At 57.1% G+C, this 12,638-nt stretch overlaps 3 protein-coding genes across 3 annotated transcripts; all 3 read right to left on the reverse strand.

The window, feature by feature from the left end:
• Positions 1–146: 146 nt before the first annotated feature.
• AGER (advanced glycosylation end-product specific receptor) lies at positions 147–4,475 on the reverse strand. The gene is made up of 11 exons (XM_010982217.3): positions 3,182–4,475; positions 2,896–3,002; positions 2,582–2,774; positions 2,332–2,396; positions 1,976–2,063; positions 1,699–1,881; positions 1,430–1,560; positions 1,093–1,234; positions 790–816; positions 542–668; positions 147–419 (listed from the first exon to the last, which is right to left on the reverse strand). Exons 1-11 carry the CDS (start codon positions 3,222–3,224, stop codon positions 320–322), a joined length of 1,206 nt encoding a protein of 401 aa, XP_010980519.3. The 5' UTR covers positions 3,225–4,475; the 3' UTR covers positions 147–319.
• Positions 4,476–4,630: 155 nt separating this feature from the next.
• Positions 4,631–9,385, reverse strand: PBX2 (PBX homeobox 2). The gene is made up of 9 exons (XM_010982215.3): positions 8,652–9,385; positions 7,599–7,672; positions 7,118–7,365; positions 6,828–7,018; positions 6,513–6,648; positions 6,237–6,390; positions 5,764–5,852; positions 5,565–5,651; positions 4,631–5,412 (listed from the first exon to the last, which is right to left on the reverse strand). The coding sequence occupies exons 1-9, from the start codon at positions 8,870–8,872 to the stop codon at positions 5,320–5,322; spliced, it is 1,293 nt and encodes a 430-aa protein (XP_010980517.1). The 5' UTR covers positions 8,873–9,385; the 3' UTR covers positions 4,631–5,319.
• Positions 9,386–9,706: 321 nt separating this feature from the next.
• On the reverse strand, positions 9,707–11,855 carry GPSM3 (G protein signaling modulator 3). Its single transcript, XM_010982234.3, has 4 exons — positions 11,464–11,855; positions 11,148–11,256; positions 10,733–10,932; positions 9,707–10,488 (listed from the first exon to the last, which is right to left on the reverse strand). Exons 1-4 carry the CDS (start codon positions 11,503–11,505, stop codon positions 10,351–10,353), a joined length of 489 nt encoding a protein of 162 aa, XP_010980536.3. The 5' UTR covers positions 11,506–11,855; the 3' UTR covers positions 9,707–10,350.
• Positions 11,856–12,638: the final 783 nt, after the last annotated feature.

Here is a 12,638-nt window from a genome sequence, read left to right on the forward strand (position 1 = left end):
TCCATGACAGGAACATCTTCTCCCCAACTTGCGTAGATTTTGGTGTGGTGTGGGGAAGCATGCGCTTGAGCCCCTCTCCTTCAGGGCTCTCAAGCGTGCAGGGGGTGAGGGTGTCTCACACACACACACACACACACACGAGTGAATGGGGCAAGACGTGTCAGGTGTTTACTCATCGCAGTTTGTGGGAGGCTCTGGTTGTGGAAGAAAGTCTGGGGAGGTGGGGTAGAGATTATACAGCGGGGAACTGGTCTGGGGCCAGAACACAGGGTGGGAGAAGGAAAAGGGAGCTGATGGTTGGGGTCAGGCTTCGGGCCCCTCAAGGCCCTCCGGCACTGCTCTCCGCTGCCTCGGGCTCCTCCTGCTGATTCAGTTCTGCACGCTCCTCCTCTTCCTCCTCCTGGTTTTCTGGGGCCTTCCTGGGGAGGAGGATTGGGTAGAGTCCCGCACATGGTTTCTGGCGCTCCATCATTCCTCCCCCTACATCCCTCCTTGCTGCCTGGAAGCCCTCCGTCTGAGGTGTCTGTCTTTTCCCACTCACCTCTCCTCTCCTCTGCGTTGCCGCCTGTGCCACACAATGACCCCAATGAGCAGGGCAGCTGTCCCCAGGCCTCCCAGGATCCCCAGGGCCAGGGCTAGAGTTCCCAGCCCTGGCTCTGCCACAGAGCCTGTAGCAAGATGGGGAGAATTGAGGGCACAGCCCCCTACTCACAACTCCTTTCTCCTCGACCATCCCCTCAGTGACACTAAGGTCTGTCTGCTTCTCTTTGACTTTATCCAGCACCTCACCTGCAGTTGGTCCCTCTTCGCCTGTTTCTAGAAAACAAAGTCAGAAGGAAAGTCTTCAGTTTGAGAGTGGGCTATTCAGTGGGAGCCCCAGTGGGGTCTTTTCCTTTCTTAGGTCAGTTCAGAGGAGAGGGGACAGGCCGGGCCGTTCTCTGGTTACAGTTTGGGTCAGGCAGAGGAGGCCTGGGTGTGGCTGCACTGAGGGAAGTGTGGGGTGGCCCCTGGGGACCGTACCAGAATGGAGAAGGGAACTGGAGCCTGCACTGTCCCTCAGGGTCCCTGGGATTTGGAGAGAGGTCTTCTCACCAGTAATGCTGATGCTGACAGCACGGCTCTCCTGGGGCCGGTGGCTGGGATGGGTGGCCACGCAGCTGTAGGTTCCCTGGTCCTCAGGCCCGACCTCAGGGAGGAGCAGCACAGGGCTGGCGGGGAGGGGCAGGGGCATACCCTGGCGGGGAAAGGGGGACAGGGAACAATCAAAACCCCTGTCCACACACCCCATACTCCTGCTGCTGCCTCCACATCCTCAGACACCCTCGTCTTCCCCAGCTCCCCACCTGCCTCTCTCTCCATGAGCCCTCTGCCCTCCTCCTTGCCAATTATGTATCCCTCTACCTCCCAGTCCCCTCTCCTGGTCACTCACATCCTTGATCCAGTGGATTTGAGGCGGGGGCTGGGCAGGGGCTTCACAGGTCAGGGTCACGGTACCACCGGGAGCTACTGCTCCACCTTCTGGCTCTACCACCAGCTGGACCTCCTCCAGTGGTACAGGCTCTGGGGGTTGAGAGTCACACCTGTGTGTGGTCACAGCGACCATCCGACCATCCGTTGGCTAAACCCTTCCTTCCCTGAGGGTCATACTTCTGACATGTGCTCACCCAGGCTTGGGGCCCTCCCCACCTCTGCTCTCACCCAAGACGCTGAGCTGGATGGGGGCCGTGTGCAGGGCTCGGCGCCGTGGAAGGCCAGGGCTGAAGCTGCAGGAGAAGGAGGGGTGGGGAGCTCCTCCCTGGGCTGGGGTCACCATCAGCTCCGAATGGAGTGTGAAAAGCCCCGTCTCAGGGTGTCTCCTGGTCTCTTCCTTCACAGACACTCCTACAGTGGGTGGAGAACAAGGCAAGACATTCCAGGGGGGCATGGGGGAGGGGTCAAAAAGAAGGCAGCCAGGAGGGGGGAACTTGGGGCTCACCTTTGCCATCAGGTGTCAGGGTTTTCCCATCCAAGTGCCAGCTAAGAGTCCCTGCAGGGTAGCCCCCCTCGGACACACATGTCCCCACCTGGGGAAAAAGACCTCATCATCTTTGAAAATAAGAGAATCACAGGGGAAAGGTATAGCTCAGTGGTAAAGTGTGCACTTAGCACACACGGGGTCCTGGGTTCAATCCCCAGTGCCTCCATTAAAGCGGAAATAAATAAACTGAATTACCTCCCCCATCCCCAAGGGAAAATAAAAAGGAAAATAAAAGAATCCATACACATAGACACAGCTACACCCCCCTCCCATCCTCAGGACCCCTTCCTATGCCTCCCCTTTTCTTCCACTACCTTACTGGGAACACCAGCCATGAGTTCGGAGGCAGGATCAACAATTTCTGGCTTCCCAGGAATCTCTGAAGGAGGGAAAATTCCAATCAGAGGTTGTTTGCAGCTTTGAAGAGTCGCACACCCCGGGTGCGGGAATAGGGGGTGCAGCTGAATCAGGGTCTCTCGTGCCAGGGCCAAGGAGTCAAGGGCTGGGGTAGAAGGCTTTTCCTTAGATGAGAGGTGGGCCTTGAGGAAGGCCCTGGAACCTTACGGTAGACTCGGACTCGGTAGTTGGACTTGGTCTCCTTTCCATGCCGGCTCGTTGCCCGGCACCGGAAGGTCCCCTCATCCTGGATCCCAACAGCTGGCAGGAGGAGGGAGCCGTTGGGGAGGACACGGGCCACGCTATCCCAGGGCCCTCCCTGGGGAGATAAGACCTTCCAAGCTTCTGTCCGGCCTGTGTTCTGGGAAGCAGAACAAGCCCTTCAGGAAAGGACTCACAAGGCAGACAGGTGGGGAGGAGGGGATGTGAATCGTCACCCATCTCCCTGGAAATGGGGAGACTGCGACAGGAGCCCCACTTACCAGTTTCCATTCCAGCTGCTGCGGTGGTTTCTTGGGGGCCCCCTTACAGTTCAGCACCAGTGGCTTCCCAATCCGGGCTGAGATGTTTCGATCCCCTACTACTGCCCCTGGGAGACAGCACCACGATAGAGGGGCAGGAAGGGAGATGGGAGCTAGTAAGACTAGAACAGGGTGGACGAGGGAGACTGGAAAGCAGTACCCAGGTTCCCAGAAAGTTGTGGGGAGGTCTGGGGAGAGGGGCAGAGTGCTTTCTGCCTGGAGAATCAGTGTGTGGGGAGTGGCTCACCCCACAGACCGAGGACCAGCACCCAGGCTCCAGCTGCTACCATCCTGCTTCTGTCCCAGTTTCCTGGCTCTGTCTGCCCCTCGCTGCTGTGGCCACCACCCTAGGTGGGGCTTGTACCCTCTCCCCAGCCCCCATCTCTCCAGTCCTGTCCCGTCACAGGGAATGCTAGGAATTTGTGCCTCTTGGACAAGAGTCCTTCAGGTACTAGGAGAAACAATTGTCACCCCACCCCTGGGCACTGCCAGCCTCTGGGCACAACCACATCCATGGGGGTGGGGAGTACATCTCTTTGGGTAATCCCCAGGGCCCAACGTATTCCATCAGTCCACTGAGGGCTGTCTCTTGGAGGACTGGACCCCTATCTTGACTAGGCAAGGTTGCTAGGCAGCAGGGTTCAGGACTGGCTGTTTCCTGTGGAGAGGAGGCTGGGGTGAAACCTGGGGCCTGTGTGATGAGGGCAAGGCTGGGGGACTCAGGGGGAACACTTGTTTGGGGGGCTTTATGAGAGAAAAATATTTTTTTCTGGGGTTTCTCACGTTTTTGAAAAGAATTCTCAACTAAACCCAGGGAAAAAAGCAATTTCTTTATTCAAAACTGCGTTTTTTGTTTTTTTGTTTTTCTGTGAAACTACAAGTTTACAAGTGAGGAGAGAACTGCCCCCGGCCCATGCCTCCCACCCCAACCCATCACACTCCCAACCTGCCCCCTAATCCTGCCCAGATCTCTGACGAGAGGGGTTCCCCACTCTTGTAAAATCCTGAGGATGTTTGAGGGGTTCAGATGGTAGGGTTCAGGGCCAAGAATGGGACAGTGATTTTACTTTCCCCACACCTGGCTTCTTGCGGCCTCCCTCCTCTCTCCCCACCTTCTTGATTTTGGATTGAGAGAAAAAAAAAGATACCTTATTTCTGGGGAAATACACAAACACCCAACCCCATATTTAACATATTTGGCAATAACCCCCTCCCCATTCTTCCCCCTCCAATCTGCAAATAGTTAAAAACAAATTTAAAGACGTGTCACTCACAGGGGAAGGTGGCATTTGCTCAAAATGACTGAGTCCAGCCCTGCCTAAAGATTGTGGGAAGAGAGGACAGGCTGGCAGAGCAAACCCCTGACTGACCTTGACTGCCTCCACACCAGGTGCAACAGAAAACTGCCTGCACAAGCAAAGAACACCTAAGTGACTTCACAAGCAAAGGAGAACATTCCTAAGTGATTTTAGGGGGGCAGGCTTGGTGCCCTGCTAAATGCACTTCCTGACAGACAGGACTGGAGCCAGGCAGGCCTCTTCACCAGTTCTATTTGTTCCCCTTTCTCTTATCGTGACCCCTTTGGCTATCACCCCTAATATGGGAAAGCAATAAAAAAAAATTTATAAAAACATCTACTTCTCCAAACTAAATTAAAAATTAAGAACCATCACCACGAACAACACCCCCCCCCAAATAAAAAAAAAAATACAGATGGATCCCAGGGTTATTTTTTCTTTCCTTTTAAAAAAAAAAGTTCAACCCCAAAGCCCAGTCAACAATTCCCTAAAGTAGCAGAAACTCCCTCCGAGGTAGATATCTGAGTCAGACACTCTCGTCCACCGAGCGATTCTATTGGTTTAAGATGAGCTGCGTATGAGGTAATAAAGCCGTCTGGAGGGGCCGGGGGCGGGGAGGCACGGGGGGCGTGGCCCATGTCCTCTGTCCAGAAGTCGAGTCCCCATTTTTGGCATCTCTGGTCGGGCAGGGCTGGCGTCTCCACAGATCCCAGAGCAGATAAGTGGGGTGGGGGAGGGAGAGTGGGGGAGCCCAGAGAGAGAGAGACAGACAATAGTTGTATGTGTGTATGAGAGAGAGAGGAGAGAAAGATCTGAAAAATAGGATTCTATGTGTGTGTTTCTATGGGAGAGAGAAAAGAATGGAAAAAGGGGAGACAGACTCCACTCTCCCCTTAGGGGACCTTATCTTCCCTGCCATGTAGTCAGCACCCCCAGCACTGAGAGAGTCCAGCCGGGGATGGGATGACCCCGTTTGCCCTTCTCTGTCTTGTGCTTCTCCTGTGTCTGGGTTTTGTCCTCTGGATGCCTGCGTCCTCTTCAAGAGTTGCCTTGTGAGCCCCCACCCCTGTGGCCCTGAGGGGCGAGATCAGTTGGAAGTGTCAGAGTGAACGCTCCCTGGTCCCTCCGTTGGGGATGTCACTGAGGATGGGGTCACAGCCTCCTGCCAGCCGCCATTTGCCTGGAAAAAGAGACAGACACCCATTGAGTTGGGGGAGGGCTTTGGGAAACCCAGCATGGGGGATAACACTGCCGGGGGAAATGCCCTCTGGTCCAGGCTAGAGAGTCCTGCTGGTGCGAGGTGGAGAGAGGGGGCTTCAGGTACTCACTCACCCTCATTTCCCGAGGGCTATATATCTGGCCTCCCGCGAGGTTATCCCCATAGCCCCCTGGCCCCATTGAGTGTCGGAGTGATTCCACCTGCAGACAACAAAGTGACAGTGAGAAGCCTCAAAAGAAGAAAGTCTCAGATCCAAAAGTAGGGACACTGAGTTTGGGAAAGCCCTGCTCAAGGGGAGATGGACCACCTGACCTGGGAGGCAGAATAGGAATCTCCGTTGAGCCCGGGCATCCCCAGAAACATGTCACCGGATCCTGAGAGATTGAAAGAGCCGCCAGAGCCTGGGGGGAGCAGAGAGGGAGTTAGGGAGGAGTGTAACAGAGCCTGTGATGGCAGACAGGAGACTCACCACCGCTCTGAGTTTTCAAAAAGCTCTCTCAACTAGCGCTGAGGGTGCGCCACCATACACAAATTACCCACAAAGCAACACTACAACACTATGAAAGAGCAGACCGTTCCTGAGTCTCCCCTGGCCACTTTCTGGAAGAAAGGCTAAAGTAATTTCACTGGAGCAGCCTCTGTTCCGATATCCTCACCTCGTCTCAGCTCCGTCCCTCTCACCCCAAAAGGCACCCTCCTCTCTGCTAGGATCCTGCCTAGTTAGGAAGTGGGAACAAAAGCAGGAAGTGTGCAAAACAGCCAGACAGGCTGGCAGCGGGATCCACCTGCGGAGGAAGGGGGTGTTGGGGAGCTTGTGCGGCTGTGGCCTCCCTGGGTGACTGACACAGCGGTCTTGACAGCATATATATTTGCCTCCTCTTGGAACTTTCCAATATTTTTCTTATAGCGAATCCGCTTGTTGCCAAACCAGTTGGAGACCTGGGGGGTGTTGGGCAGAAAGGAGGGTCAGGTGGGAACCTGTCCCTCTGTAAACACCTCAGTCAACAGGATTGGAGAGCCAGCTTTTCACCCCAAAACTCCTCCCCAAGCCTCCCCAATACCTGAGAGACAGTGATTCCACACTTCTTGGCGAGCTCCTCCTTGGCCTCCTCACTAGGATATGGGTTACTCAGGTGGGAGTAGAAATACTCGTTCAGGACCTCAGTGGCCTGTTTGCTGAAGTTACGGCGTTTTCGTCTACAGAGGAGAGAGGGGGTGATGAGGAGGGTGTCGGTGTCCCAGCAGGGCCACTCTTAACTCCAGAGGGCACCACTGTCATAGAGTAGTGTGTGTGATGCAATGTGGTGGCCCAGAGGCTTGGAGTCGAGTGAGAAGGAGCGTGGTGCTGGGGACTGGCCTGGGGCCCTGGGCCCCACCTGGCATCCAGGAAGCGGGAACGCAGGATCATGACAGCCTCGCAAGTGCTCTGTTTGAGCTGCATCTGGATGGCGCTGAACTTCCGATGGATGATGCTCACCATGCGCTCCATCTCCTTGGGGGCCACGGGCCGTGTGCGGCTCTGCTCCCTCAGCAGGTTCATGACATGGGTTGTGAACTCATTACATGCCTGCAGGGGGTGCCCGTGGCCTGGTGAGGAGGAGCCCTTTGGCCTAGGCATCCCCTCTAAGGGCCACTGCCTCCACCCACTCCAGCTGCCGCACCTCACCTGCTCATACTTCTCCAGCTCTGAGTGGTAGATGTGGCGGATCTGGGCAAGTTTGCTGCGATAGTCCGAGTGTTCGATGGAGTTGTCAGGGGACACACCGCCCCCGGAGGCTGCAGCCGCTGCAGCTGCTGCCGCTGAGCCACCCCCTTTCTCCGGCCCAGCCACGCCCTCTGCCAGAAGCATGTTGTCCAAGCGCATCAGCTGTGGGTCCACAGGCTCCTCCTCTTGGGAGCTCCGAATGCTGAGGCCTAGTGTGCAGGGGAGTGGACTCAGGGGCCCAGGGACCCCACACCCAGCTCTCAGCCCTCCTGGTGCCTCCTAGAGACCCAAGTTTCCAGGTGTGTGTTCCCTCCCCAACGCCCCTCAGCAACCTGCCTGACCCCCACTTTCCTCAGGGCCCCAAGTTGTCAAACTCTTGGCCTGAGCCCTAGAGTGAACAGGGTTCTGTCCCAGAGTTGAGGAATCAGGGGGGCCTACATACCGGTTTTCTCCTTGATTTCACACAGGACACTAAAAAGAGCAGGCTTCATTCGGTGGCAGTTTAGGGCATGTTTCCTTGGAAGGAATGGGAGAGAAAAGTTGAGAGGCTACAGAAATGGTGGGGGGAGTGGGAAAGACACAAAACCACAAAATGACACACCCATGAATGTGAGAGAAGGGAGCCTGCGGATAAGAGGAAAGGTGATGGGTAAATGTGCGGCAGGAGAAAGCAGGGTTGGGGGCAGAAAGGAGTTGGGGGGTTCTTGGTAAGAGATCAGCTCCCAGAATGTGGAGATGCCAGGGAAGCTGCTTGGCTTTGGGTGGACGGAGGGACGGTGCAGCAGGCTAAAGGCACCACGGCCAGGTTGAGGGTGGTGGGAGACAGTCTAGAAGGGTAGAGAGAGGGAGTCTGGGGGTGACTGCAGAAATGAGGGTGACTAGGTAGATTTCAGAGGAACAGAGGAGGAGGCTGGGGAGGAGAAGAGGCAGAGTTGGAGGTGCCAGAGGGGGTTCAGGGTGCTGAGCTGAAGTGGGGAGTTCAATACAGAGGTGTGTGAGGGGTCCTGGGACTGAGCAGGCTGGGAGGCGCTGATGCTCGCAGTGTCAGCTGAGCAGGGGCAAAGGGTGAGGAGGACCCTTGGAGGCTGGGCCATCGGTGGAGCAGTATGGAAGGAACTCTAGGGAGGGGTATGGAGGCCCCTAGGATGAGGGTGAGCTAGAGAGTTAGGGGAGAAGACAGCATAGCACTTTCTTAGTCTGGGAGCCAGAAGGAGGCTCTGGAGATGGGAGATGTTCCAGGGGAGTGTGGGGGGTCAGTGAGAGGCTGGGGGGCATGAGACCACCTAGGGTTCCCCTTTTTGAAGGTTTCAGGGACTGGAGGTGAAGGGAAATTTGAGAGGGATTGATTATCTCGGGGCTCTCGGGAGTAAGGAGAGGAGAGGAGAGCTGTAGGGTCCTGGGGAGGGTCCTGGAGTTGGGGGCTCCCGTAAGATTCAGACCTTGTGAATGGGGCTTCTGCTAGGTCTGTGTGGGGTCCCGGGTTGGGGGCACTCACTTGGCCTGGGCCTCGTCCAGGCTCTGGTCGGTGATGGTCATTATCTGCTGCAGAATGTCCCCGATGTCTTGCTTCCCTCGGCCTCCCGGGACCCCCCCGCTACCCCCACCGGGGTCTCCGCCACCGGGAGGCTCGCCAGGGCCCCCAGGCTCCCCACCCACCAATCCCAGGCCCCCCCGGCCCCCGCCAGGAGGGGGCGGCCCCAGCAGCCGCTCGTCCATAGTTGGGGGGGGCCCTGAGGCCCCCTCCCTGCTCCGCCCCTCCCCCCCGCCTGGTTACTCCCCCCCCCCAAACTCGCTGGGGCCGCTGCTCCCTCCGCCCCAGCCCCCGCCCGTCTCCCCACCTCCCGGCTTTCCCGGGGGTTCGCCCCGGCCCTGAAGGGAGACCTGGGGTACCGTCTGGTCCCCCCACAGGAGACCCCGGCCCCCGGCGGCGGAGAAAATGGAGCCGGAGAGAGAGAGGAGGCCCAAGCGGGGGTGTGTGTGAGAGAGAGGGAGGAGGGAGGAGGGAGGAGGGGGGAGCGAGGGAGGGAGGCTGGGGGAGGGGAGCCGGGGAGGAAGAGGAGGGGAGAAGAGAGGAGGAACAGGGAGGAGCTGGGGGCGGAGAGAGACACACAGAAACAGAGGAACTGAGACCGAGTGGAGGAGGGGAGAGGGGACGAGGGGAGGAGACTAGCCCGTGGGGAAAATAAGGGAAGGCCCCAGGGGCTGGACTTCTGTGGCCTTGGAGGAGGGCGTATTGGGGGCTGGGGGGTGGGGGCTGCCACCTGGGTTCTCAGTCCGGGATCTAGCAGAAGTGGACTCTGGCCGCTGGAATGCCTGGGTTCACAGACAGCTTAGTTCATATTTCTTATCCTAATGACTCCCCTCCCTGTTCTACTTAATTAAAACCAGGAGAGGGGGGCTGGGGGGGATAATTAGGGAGGTCTCCAGCCGCTGCTTAATGAGCCAGTAATTAACCAGCCAGGGAGGGGAGCTGGCCTCTGGCCAGACTGGGGAGAGTGACGGCCTCTGGTCTTACCTTCCTACCCTCCACCCCGCCATCCCAGACACCAGTCTTCAGTCCAGAGGGGAATTACATTTATTCATGTCACCAAACATCAGACAGCTCAGAACAGCAATGGGGAGGGAGGGTGGGCAGGGCTAAATGTCCATTCACAGCCTATAGGCCCCTCAGTCCTGGGGCTGGGGGGTGCCGGTGATGGAGGTGGGACAATAAGCCTTTGCTGTGCCCTCTCTTCCTTTCTTCTTACTGAGAAGGAGGGTGGAACTGTCTCTCAGGTCCAAACCTTGGGAGATTTGCCTTTTCTTGGGAGGTGGAGGCCTGAACCCTCAGATCCTGCCTGGTGTCTTGAGTATAGGGAGTGTCCCCACAACTCAAGACCAAGACTCCCAGTTCCTCCCTGAGACCAGAGGAGAGGGTGAGTTGTCCCTCTGTGGCCGGGTTCCTCTCAAGGCCTTCAGCTCCCATGTACTTGGTCACAGAGGGAGTTAAATGTCCATCCTACCTTGACTATTCCCAGGGTCTGAGGACTTGCAACCCTCCAGCTCCCAGGAAGGGTGGATGAGGGCGATGACTACTGAGATTTCTGCTGGGTCTTCCAGTCTCTGGTGCCTCTGCCAGGCAGGGTTGAGGGCATGCAGTGGGCTGCCCAGCTTTGAGCCACAGCAGTACAGAGGGGCTGGTGGGGGCTCAAGTCTCAGCAGGTGTGTGTGGGGGGCTGGGACCTTTGCTCCTCCATTCGACCCCCACCCTGAACTCTCAGCAGCAACTCCAGGAGCTCCTGTCCTCCTGGGGGTAGGGGAGGCTCTGACCGCTGGGCTTCCATCCGCTGGCACTGGAGGAGTGGAGGGAAGGGAAGTTGTTGGTGAGCTTCTAAGAGGAGCAGGCCTTGAAAGGAGCCAGAGCTGGTGTGAGGGGCGTATAGGACACCTGTGATGGGGATGGGGATGAGGGGACTAGGATCTGGTGAGGGGGCAGATGCCTGGGGAGAAGGAGGGGTAGGGCCAAAGGAGAACAGGGGCCAAGAGACCAAGAAGCCTGGGCCTTGCCTCCTGGGGTGGGGGTGGGGGGCGTCTCACCTGGTGACTGAGGATGGTGCTGTAGAGCTGTTCTCTGTCCTCAAGAGGCCGGGGTGGGGCTCGGCCTAAGCTTGGGGGGTTTTGAGGGGCATGGAAGGTGGCCCTCTGCTCCTCTAGGCGGCGGGACTGGGCCTCAGCCACCAAGTCCAGAAGCAGCTCAGTCTGCAGGGAGAGCAGGGAGGCCGAGCGGGGCCCCAGGGCTGGGGAGAGGAGGGGAAGGGCTCAGGGACCCATAGAAGTTGGCAGACAGGGTGGTGGATGTGGGGGTATGATTAGGGACGTGGGGTCAGAGCTAAGGGGGTGTGATGGGGAGTCTGGAGGTGGGGAGAGAGCCCATGATGGAATGGGCCTTGGTAATGGGATCAGGAAGGATGTGGGCACCAGGGTCAGGGAGCCCCCTGGGTGAGGGGGGTACCTGTGTGGTGGGTCCCTGGAGGAGGAGGGGATGGAGGAGCAGATCGCCAAGGCCGAGTACCAGTGTTCACAGGGGGCCAGCCACGCTCATCCTGAGGGGGGCCCTGATGCTGAGAGACATCCGTTCCAGTCAAGCAGGGGTGGGGTGCGCAGAGGACTAGGCCAGCAGCCCATTTCCTCTCTTGGTGTCTCTGTTCCTGCCTCAGTGTGCCCAAGCCCGTCCAAGTCGCCTGAGTCCACCATTACTCAGTCTCTGCCTCAGGTCTTCTCACCTCCCTCTCCCAGTGTCAGCCTCCCAGACCCGGTGCCCAGCTCACCTGCTCATCATCCTCTTCTTCCTGGGGTCTCTCAGCCTCCATCCCCTAGAGGGGAGAAACTGGTGGGGGAGGAGTAGCTCTGATTTGGGAGGAGGGCCGGAACCCTGAGTTCCTGAGGGGAGTAGGGGCTGAAAGGGGTGGGGGTGAGCCGGGGGCTGGATGTCTGGGTACTGAGCAGGAAGCTGGGTTCCTGGTCAGCCCCCCCACGGGCCCCGCCCATCTCTGTCAACTTCCTCCAGTTCTCTTTTCCCACCCAAACTGCATGCTTGACCTCTCTCGCCCCAGGGGAACAGAGACTGGGAAAAGCTCCTCCAGCTGCAGTAGTGATGGGGGTGTCAGGGAGGGGAAGGACTTTGGCTTTCTCATCTCCAGATCCTCAGTAGTCCCCCAACCCCCGGCTCTGTTCCTTCCACCCCCCTCCTACCCTTCAGTTCTGTCAACACAGGAACTAGCTACAAAGGAAGTGGTTTCACTCCTCAGAAACCCCCCTCACCCCCTTGCCCCAGGTACCTTCCCCAAGAAGGACCCTCCCCCTGCTTCTCAGCTTCCCTCAGACTTACTGGGACTGGGAGAGGCATGGTTCTGGTGGGAAGCAGGACTTAGATCCAGGGATGCCAGGGCCTGAAACATGTATACATACACCCCTAGCACTGTGTCTAATAACTGTGTTGAATAGTAATAACTGCCTTATAGGTGCTTACAGTCTATTCAGGGGACAAGATATGCACCAAATGTAAGAGACAAGGGGCAGGGGAAGCTTTCCTCTAGTTATGAAATGGAAAAGAGAGAGGACCACAACCTGGCTTGGTCTTTGATCCACGTTGGTCAGGCTGGCTGGCACCAAGGTGGGAAGAGGACAGAGACATTTTGGACCTCTAAATGGCTGTCATGTTAGCTCAGTGACTTTGAACGTAAAATATGATAGAGAGATCAGGTTCTGCCACTTAATGCTTTGCAATTTGGGGCAAGTGAAACCTCTGCCTCAGTTTCTGAGAGTAAAAGGGAGGTCTTATAAAATTATTTTTTATAGTGTTGATGTAAGGATTAAGTGTGATATTAAGCATTTGGCACATAGTGAATGCTCCAGCAATGGTAGTTATTAGCTTTCAAAATACTTCATGCCTCCATGTCTCAGGTCCATTGCTATGAAAGAGGTATAACCAAGTTGCTGAATG

Source organism: Camelus dromedarius, chromosome 19 (assembly GCF_036321535.1).
Source record: "Camelus dromedarius isolate mCamDro1 chromosome 19, mCamDro1.pat, whole genome shotgun sequence".
NCBI classification, from domain to species: domain Eukaryota; kingdom Metazoa; phylum Chordata; class Mammalia; order Artiodactyla; family Camelidae; genus Camelus; species Camelus dromedarius.

What these genes read in the sequence shown, in the direction of transcription:
- AGER (XM_010982217.3), bottom strand. Translation starts at nt 3,224, where the DNA reads ATGGTAGCAGCTGGAGCCTGGGTGCTGGTCCTCGGTCTGTGGG. An exon ending in CGAAGAGGGACCAACTGCAG is followed by an intron (nt 669 to 789) that starts GTGAGGTGCTGG and finishes ATCTTGCTACAG; the next exon opens with GCTCTGTGGCAGAGCCAGGG. An exon ending in CAACGCAGAGGAGAGGAGAG is followed by an intron (nt 420 to 541) that starts GTGAGTGGGAAA and finishes CCTCCTCCCCAG; the next exon opens with GAAGGCCCCAGAAAACCAGG.
- PBX2 (XM_010982215.3), bottom strand. Translation starts at nt 8,872, where the DNA reads ATGGACGAGCGGCTGCTGGGGCCGCCCCCTCCTGGCGGGGGCCGGGGG. An exon ending in TGAAATCAAGGAGAAAACCG is followed by an intron (nt 7,366 to 7,598) that starts GTATGTAGGCCC and finishes CCTGCACACTAG; the next exon opens with GCCTCAGCATTCGGAGCTCC. An exon ending in ATAGCCCTCGGGAAATGAGG is followed by an intron (nt 5,413 to 5,564) that starts GTGAGTGAGTAC and finishes CTCTTTTTCCAG; the next exon opens with GCAAATGGCGGCTGGCAGGA.
- GPSM3 (XM_010982234.3), bottom strand. Translation starts at nt 11,505, where the DNA reads ATGGAGGCTGAGAGACCCCAGGAAGAAGAGGATGATGAGCAG. An exon ending in AAGAAGAGGATGATGAGCAG is followed by an intron (nt 11,257 to 11,463) that starts GTGAGCTGGGCA and finishes GATGTCTCTCAG; the next exon opens with CATCAGGGCCCCCCTCAGGA. An exon ending in GCACCATCCTCAGTCACCAG is followed by an intron (nt 10,489 to 10,732) that starts GTGAGACGCCCC and finishes CCACTCCTCCAG; the next exon opens with TGCCAGCGGATGGAAGCCCA.